The sequence below is a fragment of the Eptatretus burgeri genome, chromosome 8 (genome assembly GCF_056783735.1).
Source record: "Eptatretus burgeri isolate ZD-2024b chromosome 8, Ebu_testis_v1, whole genome shotgun sequence".
In the NCBI taxonomy this organism is placed as follows: Eukaryota; Metazoa; Chordata; class Myxini; order Myxiniformes; family Myxinidae; genus Eptatretus; species Eptatretus burgeri.
The window spans coordinates 64,573,844-64,598,966 of record NC_140968.1 but is presented as its reverse complement, the minus strand read 5'-3'; the positions used below and the strand labels follow the sequence as shown (position 1 = coordinate 64,598,966).

At 41.7% G+C, this 25,123-nt stretch overlaps 1 protein-coding gene across 2 annotated transcripts in view; it reads left to right on the top strand.

The window, feature by feature from the left end:
- LOC147021891 (uncharacterized) overlaps positions 1-25,123 on the top strand; it is a 60,112-nt gene that overhangs the window by 31,477 nt on the left and 3,512 nt on the right. The window contains exons 4-5 of one of the 2 annotated variants that reach the window (XM_085892319.1): positions 11,295-11,441; positions 13,742-13,848. In XM_085892319.1, coding sequence (XP_085748445.1) covers positions 11,295-11,441; positions 13,742-13,848 — 254 coding nt within the window. Of the gene's footprint in view, positions 1-11,294; positions 11,442-13,737; positions 13,849-25,123 lie in introns of both variants that reach the window. The other variant, XM_085892318.1, reaches the window with a different exon arrangement.

Below are 25,123 nucleotides of genomic sequence, written 5' to 3'. Positions count from 1 at the left end.
TCCTCTGGCTCTCGGGCTAAAATGTGGTCCATCCAGAACTGAAAGTGGTGATTTGGGTTGAATGAGCCCGATTTTACAGTATGCCCTCCTGGTAGTATAACTGTGCTCTATCGAAGACGGTTCCTATCAACTCTCGGACCTTTCTGCACTCTGCGCAGGTCAGATCTGAAGTTTCGGCTTAAACCGACATCTCGACATGACAGTCCAAACAAATGTTGTACTTCCCTCCGACGGTCATGATGGAGTGCTTGACGGTTTTAGCGACAATCATTGTCATGCCTGGTGTATTGGTCGAGGAGCATAGCCCCTTCCAATTGGTGGTGGTCGCTGAGTCCCAACTCTACCTGAACTTGCCAGACAAGGTAGTCGAGTTCGCCGAGAAAATTTTCGGAGGCAATAATTTGATGCAACTCATCCTGAATGATTAGTCATCCTCTTTCTCCGGTGACAGCTTGGAGATGGAGATGAGTGGTGCGTAGGATATACCTCAGGTGGATGGCTTTGAGTTCCTTTTTTGCTTTGCGAAAGCAAAGTGTTGGCTTTGCTTTCTCTAGTTTCTTTAGCTTCATTATTATTAATCGGGCTGCAAGATTGAATTTCATAGCAATGTCATGCCTTGTGTCTTCCATTGCTTCAATATGTTACTAACTCGGATAGCTCTAATTGAATGTTTCAGTGGTACAAGTCAGACCTCTATTGTTGCAAGACGCCTGGGTATACTTAGGAAAATACCAATGTCTAAATAGAAATCTCGGTGGTACAAGTCAGACCTTCATTGCCTCAAGACGCCTACATTCATCTCTTAAAGGTATGGGTCTGGGAGCATTCCCCGAGATCTATAGCCCTCCTCGCACAAGGTGGCTTTGGACTCTCATTTCCTATCCTACTCTTCTCACCCTGTTGTTCTGCTTTTCAATGTACTTCAACACCTGTAATCAGGAGAATAAATAAAACCCATACTATCACTAATGTATAATTATTTTCATTCGTATTGAAAAGCATTCCTATTATGGTGAAGGATCTGTGATTCATGATTGAAATGCAACTTGTATGCAAATGTTTAAAAGCCATATTGGACAAATCAATCATGGTTCATACGTTGAAAACAACAATTACTCCAAACTAGCAAATACCACCCGTCGCTTCACTGGCGGGAATACTGAGGGGGGAGAAAATGAGAGGTGAGAGAGAGAAAGAGGAGAGTGAAGAGAGGAGGGAGGCGAAATAAAGAGGAGGGGTGTGGGAGTGAAGAGAAAAGGAGACTGAGGAGGAGAGGTGGAGGAAATGAAGGCAGCGTGAGGTGAGGGGAAGGGAAGGCAGGCGTGTGGTGAAGCGTTAATTATGATTCAATATCTACACTGTCTCATCAAAATGCTACAGTGAAGAAGAAAACAATATAATGTCTGAAAACCATTTTCTACCAGTGATAATATTGTTATGGCTGTGGAAATTCGCATTACACCATGAAGGACCCGTAGGTGAGATATCTCAAAGTACATGTGTAGTTAGCCCCAAATCCGTTGTCTAGAGGGATTTTATGTGATTCATTCGGGCTGCGACACTTTGAGTTAGGCGTTTTTCTGTTCTATCTTTATTTTGAACCAACCACATCTCAACCGCCATCACACAACAACCACTAACCACATGCTGCTTCCCAACAACCACAACCACACCTACCTCTCAACAACCACGCCATCCTCACCACTCCGCCAGCAACCGTCAACATCTCCACGAACACAAAAGGGGAACAACAACAACTCCCACCCCGATTTCCCTGGTAAACAAGAATGACGGTTGGAACTCAACTCCCACCCCGATTTCTCTGGTGGAATGTCCCCCCACCCCCCCCCCCCGCGTTCCACGAAGGGAGGGACGGGGTGCTGGGGAAATAAAAGGGCGCATGGAGGCGCCGCTGAGAAGAAAGTCAGGTCAGAAGAGGTCATGTCAGGGCGGTCGGTGAGAGTGTCAGTGTCAGTCAGCGGTTCATGGTCTTCTGCCCATCTGGGTCTTGGAGAAGCGGCCCGTAGAGCGACCCGCTCGTTGGAGCTTGCAGTCCGTGGAGAGTCCGGACGTCGTAGAGGGGACGCGGACTGGAGGCGCCGCTCTGCCAGCTGTGTCGCGCGGACCTGCGTGTTCGTACAAGGAGCGCCGGAGAGAGCTCGCCCACCATCGCACCGTGAGGGTGCAGGTAACCTGCAACGGTCTCGTGGGACTCGTTCCGTCTGCCAAGTCCCACGCCATAAAGGCCCACGGGCCCCGTCTGCCCCCTTGTCTATGAGGGTGGCTTCTTTCCTTTGCTTTTGAGTAAATGTGTGTTGGCGCCGTCTGTAAAGTAGAACTGTATAAGTGTTGCCATGTGTACGCGCATTCGGCTTAACTCTTGCTTTCGCTTTATATGTGCATTTTTATTATTGTGGCTGTACATACGTGCTTTCCGTGTGCCGTGGAATAAATGTGCATTGTGTTGAACTGTTTTCCCGTTTCACTTCGTCTCCTTCCTTTTAATTGACCCTCCATCTTGCTTCACGTAAAGGGTTCTGAGTGGGCTTAATACGCCCGATAATTAATCGGAACCGTCGAGTCCGACGATAACACCGCTCGGTTATCACTGTAGCACGGAATGGACCGCTTAAGCGGTTCGTGTCCGGAGTCGGCCTGTGGCGTGGTGCGATCGCCCGATCGACCATTCGCGCAGGTACTTAGGTAGATCGAATTTGGCGAGCGACCCTATCCTGCGCGGGTGGGCAATTGGCACGATCGTGGTGAGGTTAAACCCCCACCCGTGACTAGCTCCCGGCGTTGGTCCGAGAGGGTCATGACTGAATTGTCCGTTCGGTGGGCGACGTGCCGCGATTCGAGTCACGTGGCCGTTCGCACGCCGGTGGGCGCGAATTCGTAACAATATAAATACCACCCGGAAATAAACATCGCCAGACACGTACAGAGACATACACCGCCTGGACATAACCAACGTCCAGACACATTTGGAGATAACCACTGTCAAGTCATAACCACCATCCGGATACATCTGGAAATAACCACCATCCGGATATGTGTGAAGATGACAACCGTATGGATACGTGCAGATATAACCACTGTCTGGACATTACCATTGTCCACATGCATCCAGAGCCAAGAGAGAGAGAGAGAGAGACAGGGAGGAGGAAGGCGGGAGAGAGAGAGAGGTGTGGGAAGAAGGTGCTGCACTATATTAGGAGGGGGGAGAGGGAGGATGGAACAGAAGAGAGAGGGAAAATTTATTGAAAAAGAGAAAATGAAAAAATTTAGAGAGAAAATGTTATGCTTTATGAACAACGTGCACACACACACACACACACACACACACACACACACACACACACACACACACACACACACACACACACACACACACACACACACACACACACACACACACACACACACACACACACACACACACACACACACATTAGTGCTTGGCCGATATCTTGTTTGAACCCTTTTCTCTCCTCTGGGGAATTACCTCTGAGTTTGTCCTTTCAAGATCTTCCTTCCAAAGACTGATTACCTCATCAAATCATGTTTTATTTTTGGCTGGTTGTTGCTTGTCTGCCTCTTTCTGTCCACCCTGGAACATATGGTGAAATCGATAAGGGAAAGGTAGATGTATGTCTTTCTTGAGAAGATTGCATGGTCAAAAATGGCTTGCTTTTTCCATAGTAGACAAGGAAACAAGGAAATCCAACACAGGTGGAGGCCATTCAGCCCATCATACCTGTGTGAACACCACACCAACCCATCTACACAAGATCCAAGGAAGAAAATCCCAAAAAAGTTTTTAATTAATGAAATAATATTTTTTGTTAGTTTGTTGTTGTTTTTGGCGGGGAGGGGGGGTTGTGGTTTTTGTATTTCTTTATTTTATTTTCTTTTTTATTTTCTTCCCCTCAAGAGAGGGGGCATGGGCTTGTTTAAAAACACACATCAACCACGCAACCCCCCTTGACAAGTCCCCAAACCAACAGCACTCCACACACAATCACCCATCAATGCTCAAACTACTGAAAAGTCCTATCAACATCCCTATACCCCTCTATCTCCATAACTTCCAGGTACCCATCTAATTCAAATTTAAACTTATCTACTTTTTCTGCTGCCACAACCTTTCCAAAGAGGCCATTCCATGCATTAACTACTCTCTGAGTAAAAGTTCCCTGCCTTGCTACCGTGTTAACTCTCCTCTTCTTCACTCTCAGGCTATGGCCCCTGGTCCTATCACTGTTTACTCTGTTGAATAATTCATCTGCACTTATTTTATCTATACTTTTTATTATCTAAAACATCTCCATCATATCTCCTTATAACCGCCTCCTTTCTAGTGTATAAAGCCCTGTCTGCTTCAGTCGCTCCTCATAGCTGAGTCGAGCTAAGCCCGGAATCAATCCAGTAGCCCTGCACTGAACTCTCTCTTTGGCATCTACAGCTCTGGAAAAAATAAGAGACCACTGAAAAATTATCAGTTTTTCTGGTTTCACTATTTATAGGTATGTGTTTGAGTAAAATGAACATTTTTGTTTTATTCTATAAACTACTGACAACATTTCTCCCAAATTCTGAATAAAAATATTGTCATTGAGAACATTTATTTGTAGAAAATGACAACTGGTCAAAATAACAACAAAGATTCAGTGTTTTCAGACCTCAAATAAAACAAACAAAACAAGTTAATATTCATTTTTAAACAACACAATACTAATGTTTTAACTTAGGAAGAGTTCAGAAATCAATATTTTGTGGAATAACCCTGATTTTCAATCACAGCTTTCATGCATCTTGGCATGCTCTCACCAGTCTTTCACATTGCTGTTGGGTGACTTTATGCCACTCCTGGTGCAAAAATTCAAGCAGCTCGGCTTTGTTTGATGGCTTGTGACCATCCATCTTCCTCTTGATCACATTCCAGAGGTTTTCAATAGGGTTCAGGTCTGGAGATTGGGCTGGCCATGTCAGGGTCTTGATCTGATGGTCCTCCATCCACACCTTGATTGAGCTGGCTGTGTGGCATGGAGCATTGTCCTGCTGGAAAAACCAATCCTCAGAGTTGGGGAACATTGTCAGAGCAGAAGGAAGAAAGTGTTCTTCCAGGACAACCTTGTACGTGGCTTGATTCATGAGTCCTTCACAAAGACAAATCTGCCCGATTCCAGCCTTGCTGAAGCACCCCCAGATAATCACCGATCCTCCACCAAATTTCACAGTAGGTGCGAGACACTGTGGCTTGTAGGCCTCTCCAGGTCTCTGTCTAACCATTAGATGACCAGGTGTTGGGCAAAGCTGAAAATGGTCTCTGTCTAACCATTAGATGACCAGGTGTTGGGCAAAGCTGAAAATGGTCTCTGTCTAACCATTAGATGACCAGGTGTTGGGCAAAGCTGAAAATTGGACTCATCAGAGAAGATGACCTTACGCCAGTCCTCCGGTCCAATCCTTATGGTCTTTTGCAAACCTCAGCCTGGCTCTTCTTTGCTTCTCATTGATGAAGGGCTTTTTTCTCGCTTTGCACGACTTCAGCCCTGCCCCGAGGAGCCTGTTTCGAACCGTCCTCCCCGTGCACTTCACCCCAGCTGCCGTTTGCCATTCTTTTTGTAGGTCACTTGATGTCATCCTACGGTTGTTCAGTGACATTCGAATGAGTTGGCGGTCATCCTGATCAGTGGAAAGTCGTTTTCACCCTCTGCCAGTCTGTAGCTTTGTTGTCCTCAATGTCTGCTGCTTGACCTTGTTCTTATGAACTGCCGTCTTTGAATTTTTAAGGATGGAAGCAACGCGACGCTCACTGTATCCCTCTGCCAGTAAAGCCAGAATTGAACCCTTCTTTTCCTCACTCAAAACTTTTCTTTTCAACTCTTATGGCATGGTCAATAGTTATTTTTTTGATTCCAATTACTTTTGAGGTACTAATAGCACTGTTTTTGCAATCCAGCTGGTCCTATTGCAAGAGGATAGTGAAGACCACAGCAGTGGTTTTTATACTTTTCCTTGTTAAATAATATTCGGTTCAGGTGATCACCTAATCAGTACCTCACTAAGTAGAATGAGGTGTGCCTGTGTTGGAATTCAACAGACACTGGAATGGAATGACTGCCATATATGTAGAGATGCTGATCTAAAAATTTTTTGGAGTGGTCTCTTATTTTTTTTCCAGAGCTGTATGTCCTTCTGGAATTGTGACCAGAACTGCACACAATATTTTAAACGTGGCCTCACTAAATTCCTCCAAAATGTTAACACTACCTCTTTTGATTTATAAATGATCGCCCTCTGAATACAACCTACAACCCTATTTGCTTTACCGACAGCTGTCTGCTTACCTCCCATATCTATTACCACCCCCAGATCCTTCTCCTGTGTGACACGCTCCAAAATTACCCCTTTCATAATCTAATCTCTATTTTCATTGTTCTTTCCCATCCTCAACACCTTACACTTGCTCAGGTTAAATTGCATCTGCTAATCTTTTGCCCAATTTTTTTGTTTTGTATACCTTGTCGAGGCTCGTATGAGAGCTAACACACAATGCACAGCAAGGGGGCATGAGACAAGAGGGATGGGAGTGGGAGGGACAAAACAATGGGGAACAGACACATTAGGAGATTTGTGGAAGGGAGAGGGATGGGACAGGGAACAAGGGGAATAGAAGATGGACATTACAGAGACTTTCAGGAAGGAAAGCAGGGAATTTGAAGGAAGTGGGCTTCGGTGGATTATCGGGGGTAGAAAAGATCGAGGATTTGGATGGGGGATGATAAGAGGTGGTGGTGAACAGCTGTTTCGAAAGCCTGGAGGGAAGAATGGGAATGAATAGAGTGAGGGAGTTTATTCCAAAGGTGGAGAAAAAGAGGAATGAAAGGGTGAAGGTGAGTAGTGATTCGTGACTTTGGTAGTTTTACCCAGAAGGGGGTTGTTGGCGGACCTTGAGTGCTCTGTGGAAATGTGGTGGGGACAAATCGCAGAGAGAGCAGGGGGGGCTAGGCTGGAGAGGAGACGGTAGAAGACAGAAAGACCACCGACCCACCTGCGGTGATTGAGTGAGAGGCCCAAAGACTCAGCATCATTGCGGGAGATGCCGATGATCCTAAATGCCCTGGTTTCTACAGCGTGAAGCCGAGAAAGGTGGGAGGCAGGAGCACCAGCCCAGAGGGGAGAGCAGTACTCCCTCAGGCTGTGGACAAAAGTATTATAAGTGGTCAGGAGCTCAGGAGGAAGGACTTTGCAGGATTCCCTGCAAAGGAATATACTTCCTTTGCCGAGGAAGGACTTTGCACGACGGAGGATTCCCAGTCGGCGACTGGCTTTGGAGGCGAGGTTTGAAATGTGGCTTTCCTGTATCTGATCACCACCCCATCTGCTATCTTTCCTGTATCTGATCACCACCCCATCTGCTATCTATGTCACCTCCAAGCTTTGTGTCGTCTGCAAATTTGGAAAGCCTACTCTTTACCCCATTATCCAAATTGTTGATGTAAATAATGAATAATAATGGTCTGAGTACTGATCCCTGAGGCACCCTGCTACTTACATCCTCCCAGCAACACATCCTCCCACTCACAGCCTCTCTTTGCTTCCTATCACTAAGCCAGTTTGCAATCCAATTAGCTACCTGACCAGCCACTCCACAAGCCCTCACTTTGGCGAACAACCTCTGATGTGGTACCTGATCAAATGCTTTCTTAAAGTCTAGATCAGTGTTTCTCAAGGTGGGGCGTGGCAATATTTTTGTGGGGCATGAGGATTCAGAATTAATGAATCAATATATGATCGCTTTCATAGCTTTGCTATGAGTTCCCTTCTTGGTTGACTCAGCCATTTCTGGTGGATTCAGCTGAAGTACCAGAGCAATACCAAGAGGAGTTCTGTGAATTACAACAAGATTAGTCTGTGAAAACTCTCTTCAAGATCAAAGGAACTAAACCATGATGTGGCTGTCTGAGGAGAGTGAAAAGAAATAGCCAAACTCGACTACTTTGGCAAGGTTGATGCCAAAGGTTGACTACTCGACTATTGATGAATTTTCCATCATCTTATTTCGTCGAACGTGGATTTAGTGTTACCGATTTACTGCAAGCTAAGATAAATCGACTGGAAATCATGAAACATGATGATTTAAGGCTGAAACTGACAAAATTGGTTCCTCGAATCAAACAAATCTACAGCCAGCATCAAGGGCAGGGCTCCCATTGAAGTGAGTAGCAATTGAATAAAATTTGCAATAAAGTTTTAATAAAGCATTTTGAATACATATGTAGTATATATTGTAGTGTCTCCAATCATGATGGGGTGTACAATTTTTTTGAAAATCAAAGTGGGGCGTGGGACAAAAAAGGTTGAGAAACACTGGTCTAGATATACTATGTCCACTGCCTTTCCCTCATCCACCCAATCACACACTGCTTCATAGAACTCGAAAAGATTTGTTAAACAAGAACTCCCTTTGTTAAACTCATGTTGACTACCTTTAATTAGTTTGTATTTGTTTAAATGGTTCCTCATCCGGTCCTTCATTAATGTCTCCAACATCTTCCCCACAACTGAAGTCAAACTAACAGGTCAATAGTTTCCCAATTCTTCTCTGGATCCTTTCTTAAATAATGGTATTACATTTGCTACTCTCCAATCCTCTGGTACCTGTCCTGGCTCCAGGGAACTATTGAAAATATCCGTTAACATCTCACTTACCTGCTCAGCCACCTCCCTCAATACTCTCGGTTACATATTTTCTGTACCCGAAGCCTTATCTACTCTGACATGATGTTGCTCTTCCTTTACTTCCTCCACTCCAACCTGGATCTTCTGTAAAAGCACTTCCTCACCTCCTCTTGAAACTCTCAGTTATTGGCAATTCTCCTGACTGTTCTTGTGTAAAAGTTGAAGAAAAATACCTGTTTAATAAGCCTACCATCTCACTTACATCACTAACCACTCTCCCGGTGCTATTCCTCAATGGGCCCACACTGGTCCTAACCTGTTATTTTCCCCTGATATACTTAAAGAAAGCCTTGCTATTATGTTTAATATTCTTAGTCATGTCCTTCTCATCCTCTCTTTTGACTTGCCAAGTTATTTTCTTCACTTGCTTCTGTTTACTCGGAAAGTGATATAAATCTAACTCCAGTCCTGTTATTTTAAACATAATAAATTCCTTCTGCTTCTCCGTAATAGCATTCCTTATCTCACTGCTCAACCACCCTGGTCTCTTTCTGTTTCTAGTTTTGCACCTCATTGGAATGGACTTCCTCTGCACTCGACACATTTGTTCCTTAAAGGTTTCCCATTTTTCTGATGCTAATTGTCCTGTCGTTAGAATCTCCCAATCTACATCACTCAACACTCTCCTCATACCCTCAAAGTTGGCCTTTCTGAAATCTAATAGCCTCACCCTACTATCCTGAACTCTAACCCTTAACATAATCTTTGCACACACAATGTTATGGTCACTTGTTCCGAAATGGTCCCCGACCTCCACCTCCTCCACCATATTGGGATTGTTATATAAAAGGAGGTCTAATACTGCACTCCCCCTCATGGGCTTATCTACAAACTGTGTTAAAAAGCAATCCTGGACTAAAACGAGGAAATCGTCATCTTCTCTGCTCTTCCCTATTCCTGGACCCAATCTATCCCTGGCAAGTTAAAATCCCCCCAAATCAATACTCTTCCCTTACCACAAACTCTTGAATTATTCATGTATTCCTCCTCTTCCTTCCCAACCAGAGCCTTATAAAAGCATCCTTACCAGTATCTTACTGTTTTTACAATCTCTAATCTCGACCCATACAGAATCCTCAACATTAATTCCTTCCTTAATGTCACCCCTTTCTCTTGATGCAATGCTGTCCTTTACCCAGATTGCTACTCCTCCTCCTATTCTCTCCTTCCTATCACGCTGATACACCTTGTAGCCTTCCAATCCTGTCCTCCAGTTGCTCTCCTCTTTAAACCATGTCTCACTTACTGCAACTATATCATACTCATCACTATCTTCTTTGGCTTCAAGCTCTTCCATCTTATTATTTAAACTTTTGGGATTGGCAGAGAATATATATTAACTTTTCCCTTCCTGAAATTCCATTTTCCTGCCTGGACTTACTCATCCCAATTACTTCATCCGTTCCTTCCTTAATAACTTCCCCACCCTCCGCTGACCTAAAAAAGCCTGAATTCCTTCCTCAATTCCCACTGCAAACCTTGCTGCCCCCTTTCTATTTAATATATGCCTGGTGTTGGCTTAATAGTTAGGGTGGTGGGCTTTGGATCCTTGGGTCCTGAGTTCGAATCCCGCTCAGCTGTTTAATTAATACCAGGTAGGGGTTAACTTTGCCTGTCATCCTTCCGAGGTCGGCAAAATGAGTGCCAGCTTGTTAGTATACTGTGCCGGAGTGGCGACCTGTCCAGAATTGTGCCCAATAGCCAAGGAGACTGCTATTCACCAAGGAGACCAAGCATCACCAACGCTCTACACAGAGTATGATCCCAATCTCCTCTCCTCCTCTATTTAATATTTGGCCATCATTCCGGAAACACTTTCTTTGTCCCCTAAATGATTCCCACTGCTTAAATGTAAAACCTTCTTCCATACACCATTCTTCCAGCCATTGGTTGACATCTATTGCTCTGCTCATGATTTTAAAATCATTTCCTAATCTTGGGAGAATCCCAGAAAACATGACCTCACAACCCTTTGCTTTCAGCCGCTTACCTAATATCCTGTATCTATTTTTCAAAACCTCTGAGTAAACTTTCCCTTCATCATTCGCACCATGACCCGATACAACATCGTTTACCCTTCCTTCAATGTCCCTAACTCCCGCTCCTTCAAAACTACACAGAATTCTGTGTCGACAATCCTTCCTGCAGAATGAAGAATCTACATATTTAATCGTCTCATCACCCACAAAAACTGTCTCCCATACCTCATGTCTACCAATTTCTATTTCGGCACTTCCACCACTGCCTGCACCCGCTGCACCTCCACCACTGCCAATGTGGCCAATGCTTACTACTATGTAGTAAGCATTGTTTTTGAAATTACTGCAATAAAATGTTTCTACAAAAATGGTCACTGATATAGCAACCTTAAAACCGATGACTTTAATTTCTGCTCACACATTGTTATTGATGCGTGATCGCTGAGTTTATATAGCAGGAAGAAATATGTGACATCTTGACAGTCATGCACTATGTGATAAAATCGTTTCAAATGTAATCTTGTGGAAGAAGTGAAATATTGTCATCTTATTTTTTTTTCTTTCCAGGCACTCCTCCCTGTTTTAAGGAGATCAGCAAAAATGACATCAAATGGGAAAACAATCGTTGTGAACATTTCATCAACAGCAGGTTCCATCAAGCATGTAGCATCGAATTATAAACTTGGGAACCTTATCCCATACAGAGTCAGTAAGGTTAGTCCAACCGAGTTTTTCTTTCCATTTTAAATTAGTCAGGATCATGGAAGAGCTTGCAAGTATTTTACATGCTGAACAAGAACATTATGAGATATCAGTGCATTTTTATGTGAAATAAAGCACATTAGGAGCTATCCAATGATTAAAGATGCATAGAGGAAAAATTAAATTGAGAAAAGGAAAACAATGGTGAAGGGTAGGAGGGTGTTGGTGTGTACATTCATGAGAAGATATAAGAAGAGGGGTTTAGGAAACATGCATGACGCAAATGGAAAAGGTTTTTCGGTGGGTGGAAAGGGGTTAAAATTGCACCATTTGCACGTGTAGTCAGTAGACTTTGTATTCATTGTCTTTCTGACACTGGGATTGTCCTCAACCATTTATAGTATCGTGGTGTATAGAAAAAAAGATATCATGTAAAACAGTCCTATCACTATGTTTAGACTTGATATCAGGGAAGCAATGATGGATTCCATGACATTTTTGTAATTGGAAGCAAGCTCACTGGCCTATAGTTGGTGTAGACCGTTTTTTCATTGCCATTATGGATGGGAGTGATGTTTGCTGACTTCCACGCAGATGGGAGACAGTCAATGCAGATGAGAGTTGGCCAAATGAGAAGAACAGACTGAATAGGGCAGATAGAGGGAAAGAAACAAACAGCAGAGCAGGATTTGAGAACGTGGCCATTGATGCCATCTGGGCAGATTGCCGAAGCAGGATCAATGCCGGACAGAACTTTCTCCACCTTCTTGGGTGAGAAGGACACAGAGTCGAGAAGACAGTTGGTTGGGGTGTGATTGGGACCGAATGGGATGCGTTGGGTACATGAAATTTACAGGCAAAGTCAGAGTTTAGAAATTTTCCTTATCTCAGGCAAAGTCTGCAGTAATGCTATTTGAGGTGAGGGGGGGGATGAAGGGGGAGCATACATCAGCAACTACTTTCCAAGGCATTCCCATTAATTGGAATAAGGAGACTGTTTGAAGAGTTCACCCTCGAGATTTGTAAGATGATGTTTTCTGGCTTGCCACAGGATGGACACAAACTTGTTGTGAGCCTTAATGGAATGAACAAAAGTTTCTCTCAGTAGAGTTAACTTTCCATGCAGTAAAAGCAGGCTACTTGATTCCAACCACCTCTGCACAGGATTCAGTGTACTATGGTCTCAATGATGGATATGTAAACCACAGCCAAGATCAGATAGACCGGTTCATGAGAGGAGGTAGACTGTTATGAAAGTACTCCCAGGTGGAGTCGATATTGGATGCTGTGAATATAGTGGCCCAATCTTTTTTGTGAGAGGGAAGATTGAAGTCCCTGGCAGTTGGCCTGTATGAACAGCAATATACTAAGTCATTGAAATTGTTCCCTTCCAATAGACAGGGAGACATGGGCCATGACAATAAAGTCATCAGAACCAATTGGATGCAGAGGTCGTGATTACTAGGCTTCAGGAAGGGGAACATACCAGCAGTAGCAATCTGAGTTGGGAAGTTTACATAGTGAGTCAAACCCACAGAGCCACAGAAGGACTTTGCTGCAATACCATGGCTGGTTGATGCCGAGTCAACACTCAGCCAGCAGGCACTGTGATCGGTGAAATAATCACAGATGAAAAACAGAGTTGGCATGATGAATTGATCCATTTTAGAGGAAATAGAGGTATATGGAGAATCTTCATCATTGGGTGGATGGTATACCACAAAGACAAACATTAAAACATGAGCTGGTCATGGAGAGGTATATGCAGCCAGTGGTATTCCAGAATGCTTGAAGGGGATAGTGAGGAGAATGGACAATGAGCAATCAGCATCAGTATACGGAATGATGGGATTCAATCTTGTAGTGTTTACAGTCTTCTCCACTTTCCTGAGTAGTACTAAAGATAAGAACTCCATTACTTTCTTAATAATCTCATGAGAAGACCAATTTTGGAAAACCCAGTCTAGTTTAAGTGGGTTGCTTGATTTGACAGCACTTGGTTGGGTTTTTTTTTTTGCAAAGAACTACAGGGACAGGTTTCACAACTGTGGCAGGAGTGGAGTGGGACAGGTTTCACAACAAAGCGTTCCATCAATAAAGTGGGCAATATTATTTACAAAATTATCACAATCAAGTGTGCCGGAATATATTTGATTTGTTGCTTCATTTTATTTTAACTCGTAGGATTGTGCCAGATCATATAATTTGCCCAATTACCATTTTGTGCGGTCATTGCTCAAAAAATTGAAATTCAATTATTGGCTTTTTAAATACCGCATGGAGTATACTTTGTTCTCTTGTTGTTTAGGCAGGTCTCAACATGGCTTCAGCTTGCATGGCTGAAGAACTTCGAGCAGATGGTATCATTTGTTTTTCTCTTCATCCTGGGTGGGTGCGCACAGACATGGGAGGACAAAAGGTATGTGTGTAGTTACATAACTGCAAGTACATATTTGTGATGAACTCTGTGATAAAGTGGCTTGCACCAAGTGACATGTAACAATAATAGATACATAAATTAATTTTGCTTTGTTCTTTCTTTAGTCACACTGATCTCACCTTCCTTTTTATTACACTCATAAACCGATTTAAACTTTTTATTCAACAAGCAAATTTTTTAGAATTCATATTCCAAGATTGAGGATATTTTCATGCCGAGCCTTTTAGGTTACCTTCTCTAATTTTTGCAAACTCTTTCAATCCAATAATACAGTATATGATTTTCACATTAATTTTTAGCATGATCTTACACACACACACACACACACACACACACACACACACACACACACACACACACACACACACACACACACACACACACACACACACACACGGATACTTTGAGACCAAGTGGGTCTCCGTTCCACCTCCTGAAACCCATCCACGTGTGTAGATAGATACCAGCCAACAACAGTAACTTGCTTTCACATACACATGTGCACACACTCGTATATATGTATATATACACACACACATCTCATTTTTTTTCACACATGACTGTTCCTGACAATACTATCACACACACAAAAACAAGCAAACAAACACAAACACAAAAATAAATAAAATAAATATATAAAGAAACAAATAAATAACATCAAAATATAAAACACGCACACAAGCACAAACACAAACACACCCACACACACAAACAAAAACACACTCACACACACACACACACACACACACACGCACACACAAAGAAATACCCACTTTCCTAACCGCATGGATCATCAGCTGTGCACCATTCTTACTCGAGGTTTCGATCCTTTCAGCACATGAAGGAGGATACTTTGAGACCTGGGAGGACTCCGTTCCACCTTCTGAAATTGACATATGGAGAATGGAGATAACAAACAATGACGCACACACACACACACACACACACACACACACACACACACACACACACACACACACACACACACACACACACACACACACACACACACACACGTACACACGTGTGATACAACACTGCACTTGACTTTAGACAAACAAAACGACTAAGCTTGGGGGATGTGATGCCACTTTCAAAAAGCACCCTCTCGTTTTAAAGAGGGGACACCATATTTTATGATGTTGCTTTTGTCTCTGCACTTAGCAGGGCATTTGACGAGGAATTTCCTCCTCCCTCTGATGCCAACCAATAAGGGGTTTGTGTGAGCTTTCTTCTTTAAATTCTGAGCATCAAGCAAGGAAGCAGCATGTACTATTTTAAAGTCTTTGATGTGACTTCAACCAGGGTCAGAATCGAACTGCTTACCACCCATACCCAGAGCGGACATTAATATAACACAGGACCAAATCCCTGCCTAACGGGCAAGTTGAAACCCAAGGTAGGACTTGTTAAATTCTAACAATAGTGACCTTTGATGAAAATCATTGCAACTTTCCTCTAATGAGTACCAGCTTTGAACGATGCTTACGAATGTCAAACAATCTAAGCGGTCGTAGGTATGTATAAGTAATATGATGAAAATGTAGGGGGACAATGAAAGAGGGCAATCCTTTGCTTTTTAACAATAATTTATACCAGGAGCCCAAATTTTATTTTTAACGGGCTGAAGGACAAAATAGAGGGAGACTTGGACAAATAACGGGTGTGGGAGGAATGAGGAGTAGAGGAGGATGCATGGGGTGGACAAGATGGGTACAGAAGCAAACTCTTAGGAAGGAAAAACTGTACATTTGGAAGGAGGTGGGCTTGAGGGTGGGGGAGGGGGCATAAACAAAAGATCATGGCTTTGGATGTGGTGAGTCCTGAGATGGTGGTAAAAAGCTGTCTTGATGACTTGGAGGGATGAACGAGATTGAACAGACTGGGGAAGTTGGTGCTTCAAGTGAGAGAAAAGGAGCAAATGAGGAGGTGAACAGTGAGCCTGGATTTTGGAATTTTGACTTCAGGGTTACTGGCAGATCGTATATGCCCTGCAGAAGCCTTTGAGGGACAGCCAAGAGAGGGTAAGGGGTGCAAGACCAAAAGGAGCTGGTAGAAGACAGAGAGACCACAGACATGTCTATAATGGGAAAATTACTGGCCCAGACTTCATTGTGGGAGATTCCAATAATCTTGAAGGCCTTGGTTTCCAAGACATCAAGTTGAGCAAGGTGTGAGGCAGGGGAGCCAGCCAAGAGGGAAGAGTAGTCCTACTTCAAGCTGCAGATGAAGGTTTTGTCGGTGGATAGGAGGTCAGATGTGCCAAGGAAGAACTTTGTGTGACGCATGATGTCCAGTCGCTGACTGCCTTTGGAGGCCAATTTTGAAATGTGGTTTACCCATGAAAATTCATGGTTGATATTGAGACCCAGAAGTTTGCGTGATGGTACTTTCCAAAGAATATTGCTGAGAAAGTAGATGGGAGGGTTTGTCAGACTGTCCTTTTGAAGAGGGAGAGAGTGAGAGTGTGACATTTATCAAGATTGAAAGACATATTCCAAGCGTTTGAGTAGCTTGTGATTTTGTCAAGTTCTGATGAGAGGGATTGGAAGTAAGCAAATGGGTCTGTAGTTAAGGGGATCTATTTTTGCACTATTGCTATGTAATGCAATGATTTGGCTGATTTCCAAGCTGATGAAAGATGTCCTTTGGCAAACTAGAAGAGCACTCGTAGAGCGCATACATCCGCCACACAATGCCTGATCCAGTAGAACATATCTGGCCATATAACATTTATAGAACATACATATTTCGAATTGTCATGATACGTGTCGTTTTTGGCCCCATCTCTCAATGGTGAAGAATCACTTTAAAATTCTGATAGTCAGATCCGGATCTGGATCTTCACCAAAATCTAATCATTTTGTCATTGTCACATACCCGACCTGGTCACCAGCTTTCATCCGAATCCGTGCAAAACTTTTTGAGATATCCTGTACACCAACAAACAAACAAACAAACAGACACACAGGGGTGAAAACATAACCTCCTTCCACCTTCAGAGGCAGAGGTAATTATAGGGTGGCAACGCAGAAAGAATATGTGCAAGAGCAGGAGAACAGGTTTTTATGACACGTCAGTTGCAGAATCAGTCGAGGGTTGCCATAAATAATATTGTGTTGCAACATTGAAATGCGATTTTGAATCAAATTTGCTGAGAGGTTGATGTGAAAGGGAACACAAAGGGAGTAGGAACATGGCATTTGGGTCTCGCACTGAGAACGCAGTAAGTTCTCATGACCTTTACTCGTTTTTCATGCACATGGCAATACATTTTACTGCTTGCATACTATATGTGAGTAGGTATGTGATTTTATTTGTGGAAAGTACTATACATCCTTAACCAGACTCGGTGGAGTAATGGTCAGAGCGTCTGCTCTGAGTCTGGGAGGTTGGTGGTTGAGTCATAAATGACTTAAAAATGGAACGTGAAAAGATTTTAAAATGGTACGTGCTGCTTCCTTGCTTGATGCTCAGCATTTATAAAGGACAGAGCATGGACAACACAACCATTGGTAACCATTGTGGAGGCTTATTGGGTCTATAATAGCCTCCTCATGTGTTGAAGTTCCATCTAAGGGAACTCGTATTGTTGTTATTATTATTGTTATTATTATTGTTATCTCTGCCAACACCAGTCTTTGGTTCTGTGAACTGCAATTATTAGACTATGGGTTATTGGCAGAACCTTGCTTCCACAGTGTGTGGTTTGATCAGTAACAGATGCTAAGATTCCTTTTCATTGGAAGATGTGCGGAAGCACACCGAGAAGTTATAAACAGGATGGGTGGGCAGTGGTGGTGAGGAGATTTGGGGGGGTACAATTCACTAATCCCCTGCTGTTTGCCAATCCAGACAGTTTTAACGTAATGATTACCAATTTGTCTATACACAAACCTGTAATGACACACTTAACTGTAAATATATAATTTATCAACGCAAAGCAAACAGCTTTATACAGTTGCTGGATCAGACTAACCACTCAAGAAGAGCTTGCTTTAGTTTGTCATTCACACTGTCTGCGTTATTTTTGTTGTTGTTTATTTGTATACTATTTTTGTTATACAGTATATATATATATATATATATATATATATATATATATATATATATATATATATATATATATATATATATATATATATACACATACATATATAGAAATGTTAAAATACGATTAATTTGAAATGCCAAACATGAAGCGTTATGAAAGTTCATGGACCAAGAAAAAAAAAAGTCCTAGAACCGCCAGATTTTTTTTCCAATTTGTCTATCGTGTTCTGGCAGAAGGCAGGTTCAGTACTACCAAAGCAGTCTCACTGCGACTATTACAAAGGGTGGCTTGCCTTTACCCTTCCCAGCAGAAGTCAGGGTAGGATTTTGTAATGTTATAAACCACCCCAAGTGAAATGGGATACTGCATGACACAATGTTGAGTTACCTGCAAGAACAGAAGAGAGGGTTTTCCAGAGTATCAGAGAGGCCATGTATGTTGGTTAAGAACAAGAACAAGGAATGAACAATTAAGAACGAGAATTAAACAAGCAGTCATAGACTGGTACTTACGAAATCGTCAACTTGACGTGTGTTACAACTTGACGTGTGTTACAACTCTGACCTTGTCGAATAAAAGCTGTCTCGAGAGAAGGTAGCGACGCAAACCAGAAGTTTCTACAATGATTCTGTACCAAACCATCAAAAATCGTAACGTCGACCGAAGCAAAAATCTCCATTTCTCCACGCAATTATATTATATTATTTTATCAGTCAAAAAACCGTAATATTCGGCCATCCACCAACAATCTTTACATAATCCGACGGCTTAGCGAGTCAGGCATGCAACGATAACCTTTATTGGGATAAAAAATGACTTTTAAACACCATCTTTGTCGAAAACACCGTCAGCGCACACACAGAAAACCTTTACTTGATCAACGACGCCCCTGCTCGAGCGCGCTGCACCACGTGACGAGCCGTGATGCGGCGAGTGAAATATTTTTTATACAATCTTAAAACGTCTCCAAAACATCCGATTTTTACCAGAATTTCGACAACTGAGTTTTAAGCGTCCTAAGCGATCGCAAAAACTGAAGACAAAATTAAAATCGAAGTTTAAACGAACTCGTAGCATCGACCAAAGCAAAAATACTCCATTTCTCCACATGAATTTACGGAATTATGTTTGACCTCACTGTGACCTTGACCTTTGACCGATTTTGACCAAAATCTAATCAGCGCTAGCCATCACGCTCCTGAATCACGTGGTGTAATTTGACATTGGTAGCTTCTTCCGTTCTCGAGTTATCGTGCCTACAAACAAACACACAAACACACACACACACAAACAAACAAACAGAGGATGGAAGTCATCAATATATTTACGAAATCTTTAGATTTCGTAAATAACAATTAAGAGCAGTGCCTTCAGATAGCCCAGCCTCCATTGTGAGGAGACTGGCAAGTTTTTGCCAGAACTTCCTTCCAGAGGCTGTTCTACTCAACTCTTCCTTCCAAGGCTTCAAGCAGGTGGTGCACTGCCATCACATGTCCTCTCCAACACTTTGCCACAATATGTTTTTTTTAAATCAAAATGAACCTACCTCGCCCAACCCTGTTATGCTGGATGATGCAAAAATTGATGCCTCGCCTTGCATCTGAAAACCAGGACAAAAGGTTCTAGCGATGTCAAGATTCGAACCCAAGCTAGATGGTTCAAAGGCAAGTGTGCATATTATAGTACAGGCATTATGTACCATAACCTCAAACAAATTGCAACAAATGCTCTCTTATTTCCTCATACCTCAGAAGGTGTCCTCTATGATGTACAAAATGTCTTAGGAAATCCAGCAAGGGGAAAGTCCTGAAATCAGTTTAAAAAAAAATTATCGTGGGAAAGCATATGAAGGCACCTGATTGTGTGAAAGCAAATGAAGGAACTGTCAGACACACCATGCATCAGGAGATGCTGAGCTTTAATAATTACTAGATGACCTGTGAACCTGTTGGGGTCCCGTTGTGACAGCGGTTGATTAAAAAAAATCATGAAAAAAAAAGATAGCTCCAGCGAACTATACTTCTGAGGTTGTTTGCATTGATGAAATTCTCCCGAAGAGTACTTGACTGAATCGGAATTGATTTTTTTTGTAATTTTTTTCGTTGCCCAATTTTAACGAAACGATACTGCACACCACAGGAGAATGGTGAGTAAGGTGGGCCAAATTTTTTTGCGCTTTCGTGTACCATTTTGGCTGTATTTCAGGAACGTACATACATATATATATATACATACAGTAGACGAGGCCTAAGTCGGCAGCTTGTAACTCATCACTTCGCCTAAGTCAGCAGCGTCAAAAAGTCCCGAATTTATCTCATGTTAAATCCCTTTGAATAAAGGGTCATCCCTCTGTAAGTCGTCATCTCTAAGTCGTCACTTTGTCTAAGTCGTCAGATGTTGTCTGTTCCCGCGTAATGGAAACTCAAGTAAATTACCACTCCAAACTCGTCACATGGAACTGCTGCCTAGGGAGAAGCCCCATTTCATGGAATCGTGATGCTCACTCATTGGTTTACACCATCAGTGATAGGCTATTTATAACTGCGTACACACGTTGATCGCACTGCAGGCAGGACAATGGCGACTAAGCATAAGCTTACAACTAAAACCTACCAAGAAAAATACGACATTATCCAGTTTTGCGAGGCAAACCCACTGATGAAGAAAACAGCCATAGCTGAGAAGTTGACATCAAACGGCAGATATTGAACGATATCTTGAAGAAGAAGGGCAAGATATTTGGACAAGTGGAGAAGATCACGAGGCTGGTGGTAAGTATGAAACGTGTGAAATGTGTGTCCTTTGAAGATGTCGATGACGTGCTCATCATCTGGTTTCGGCAAATGTCGGCTCAGCCAAATATTCGGTTGGACGGTGAAATGTTGCTTCTGAAGGCACGTAAGTTCGCTGCGGACCTCGGGCATAATGATGCCGAGACCTTGCCGATGCACTGGATAGACAGATTCAAAGTGTTGTGGGGAATCGGCAAGGTCAAGAGGTGCGGTGAATCAGGCAGCGTGGATTCGCCGATATTGTCTGGATGTGATGTGCCGATACTGTCTTTTGGTGGAGGATTGCCCAGACAACATCATGGAATACAATGACCGGTTTGAGTCCTTTCTTATGCACCAGATGCCCAAGAGTTTGAGACAGTCAAACATAACGGATTACTTCGCGAAGGAGTAAAGGATCAATCGAGCTTAGTGTTGAAGTCCGATCATGGTTTTATATTGGCTTGTTTTGTACATTACCGCACTCACTTACACGTTGGCATTGAGTGGTAATCATCACCACGATGACTGTGTGTCATGTAATTTGTCACCATACCATCACCGATGGTATAGGAGTTGTCTTACAGTTGTTCATTATCTTTACTTTTGATAAACTGATTCATGAATTCCATCTTTGCTTGATCACTTTCCAACTCACCAATGAACCCCCACCTATGCCCCGAGGATTGTGTTTTCCTTTTGGTACAATAGCCGGCTCTCACACATACGTGCCCAGGCCACGCGTGACTTCATCCTTCACCCCACAATCATCATGAATGTTCGCATACGCGCAAGTCATCACATTTCTAAGTCGTCACTTTTTTCTCGGTCCCGATGGTGACGACTTGCGCCTAGTCTACTGTATATATATATATATATATATATATATATATATATATATATATATATATATATATATATATATATATATGTATGTATGTATGTATGTATGTATGTATATATATATATATATATATATATATATATATATATATATATATATATATATATATATATATATATATATATATATATGTGTGTGTATATATATATATATATATATATATATATATATATATATATATATATATATATATATATATATATATATATATATATATATATATATATATATATATATATATATATATATATATATATATATATATATATATATATATATATATATATATATATATATATATATATATATGTGTATGTATATATATATATATATATCTATATATGTGTATGTGTATATATATATATATATATATATATATATATATATATATATATATATATATATATATATATATGTATGTATATATATATATATATATATATATATATATATATATATGTGTATGTATATATATATATATGTGTATGTATGTATATATATATATATATATATATATATATATATATATATATATATAAATATATATATATATATATATACTTACATACTTACATACATACAAGATGAGAGTTTTAGTAATATACTAGCAAAGTACCCACCCATGGGCGGGTACAGTTATCTGTTGAATGGCGTTGGTCCCGTCTCGATCGGATGAAATTGAGAAATTGACATTATCTGGTGACCTTGACCTTGATCCCCTTATGTCCGTTCCCAAGGATCACATATGCCAAGTTTCATCTCATTCTATCCAACGGTTTGGCCGTCTATAAAGGACAAACAAACATGAAAAATTGACGTTGTAGTCAATTTATGACATCATTACTCGAAAACCGGAAGTCGGAAGTGAATGTCGTCAATCAACTGTGTCATTTAATTTTGATTATCTGTCGAATGGCGTTGGTCCCATCTCGATCGGATGAAATTGAGAAATTGAAGTTACCTGGTGACCTTGACCCCTTGACCCCGTGACCTTTGACCTTGAACTTGATTTCCCCCCCCTCCCCATGTCCGTTCTCATGTCCCAAGGATCACTCATGCCAAGTTTCATCTCATTCCATCCAACGGTTCGGCCGCCTATAAAGGACGAACAAACAAACAAACAAACAAACACACATACATACAAACATATTCTATTTTTTTAGTGTAGTAGATAGATAATGGGAAGAAAGTGTGAGGCGGGGAAGGCAGCATGGGGGGGGGCAGTGTGAGGGGAGGGGAAGGGAATGCAGCGTGAGGGGAAGGTAAGGCAGCGTAACGGGGCCAAAGTGCTTTCAATCGTCCATTGCGAAAGCGAACTTGTGGCTGTTGTAGACTTTGGTTACTTTGAATCTGCATTCTCAACTATCATTCATCGGTACTCTCTCTGGTGTTTGGTTTTCAAATGTTTTGGAATACTCGATGTATTCCAGTGATGAGCAAGGTCTGTTGAACAAAGTGAGCATGCAACTTTCTGACTGTCTTCTTTAACCTTCGAGAAATAGTGCCAAAATTAACTTCTGAATGTTTGAACGACATAGTGTCAAAACTTTATCAGTCGATGTATTGCCTACCTTTCTGTCAGCTAAGCAATCCGTATGCTTTACCGGCGAACTCCAAATACCTTGTTAATCATTTAAAAGGAGCATGTCCTTGGGGTGTGTTTACTTTCCAAGTGACTTGCTTTTGCTGCTATATTGTAAGCGGGCCATCCTGGTGCATGTTCCTTTTAAATTAATACATTACCAGGCCATTTGTTAACAGAACATGCCCAAAAGGAACGAAAACATTCCCCCCCCCCAAAAAAAGCTTCTTTTTATGAAGTAGGAATTACTTGGAATCAACATCGATTCCTGCTCGTAACTCAATTCCTTTCAATTCCATGGTTGGAATTGAATACTTTGGAATTGATTCCACCCATCACTATTAATTACTCAAGCAAGCACTCCAACAAAACAGTTGATAAGAAATGGCTGGCTGGGTCATACTAAACACCGTCTGGAGACTTTCGGAGCATCAAACGATGTGTGAATTGGACAAATTAACACTTTTTTTTTTAGCAGTCAGAACTCCTGCTCAGTTCAATTCCACAGTTTAAATTTTAAAATTCAGTTCATGTTAAGAGATTTGAGAACTTATCACATTTCAGCAATAATGCTTATAAACACCCAGAGAGATTTTTGGGGATGGAGGGGGCAGGGGGTTTGGGAGGAGGTAAGTGTGAGGTGAGGGGAAGGGAAGGAAAACATACAGTGGAGTGTTACATGTCTGGAGACAACCACCGCTTGGACACGTCTGGAGACAACCACCGCTTGGACACGTCTGGAGACAACCACCGCTTGGACATGTCCAGAGACAACCACCGCTTGGACATGTCCAGAGACAACCACCGCTTGGACATTTCCAGAGACAACCATTGCTTGGACACGTCCAGAAATAACGACCGTCTGGTTACGTCTGAAGATAACCACCATCTCAATATGTCCAGAGATAACCAATGTCCGGGCATTCCAGATTATTAAATACTGTGCATATACAACTCTCTGGACTTTATAAGCATTACAGCTAAAATGTGATAAGCTTTATAATCTCGTAACCTGGACTGAATTTCAAAATTTAAATTGTGAAATTGACCTTAGCAGTAGTTCTGACTGCTAAAAAAAAAGGTGTTCGTTTGTCCAATTTTCACATTGTTTGACACTTCAGATGTCTCTGGTTGTCACTGCTCAGTTTAAATTTTGAAATTCTGGAGGTTATTCACTTTGAAAGAGATTCAAGAGCTTATTGCATGTGTGCTGACGAAATAAAATCATGAACACTTGGAAATACTCAGTGTGAAACTATGTCCAGATGGGATAAAGGAATACTTTATTTTAGCAGTCAGAGCAGCTGTTAAGGTCAATTCTGCAGTTTAAATTTTGAAATTCGGCTCAGGTTAAGAGATTCTTGAGCTTATCTCATGTGTGCAAATTAAATAAGGCATGAACACTGACATCTCCAGGCATTTATGAGTATTGCAATATGTGCAGCAATTATGAAGATGATGCATTCGATGATATGAGTGAGGAAAGTGAAAAAAACATTTTTGAACGCTTTATCGTTAAGAAACCATTGTGGCCTGTTCAAGTCGTGGCATTGTTGAGCAGGTCAAAAAAAATGGCAAATTAAGACCCCAGCGAGGGAGAGTGAGGTGAACAAGGATGACACCTTGATAAAGGATAATTAAATAAGGTGTAAATTATCTTCAAAAGGGGTGTTTAAAGTAACCCAAACACCCAATTTTCATTCATGAACTCCCTTGGAATTCTTTTTGTATGCATGCAAAGTTTGGGGCTGCTAAGCTTCATGGTTTTGGAGTTATAGAGGAGATGCACTGACGCACACACACACACTCATATTTATTATGAAAGATACGAGGGTATGTTGAAAAGTAATGCCTCCTATTATTTTTCTCCAAATCAGGTGAAGATATTCAAATGAAAAAGTGCAATCTACACATGTGTTCTTTCCAACACCGGGTGTGAAGTT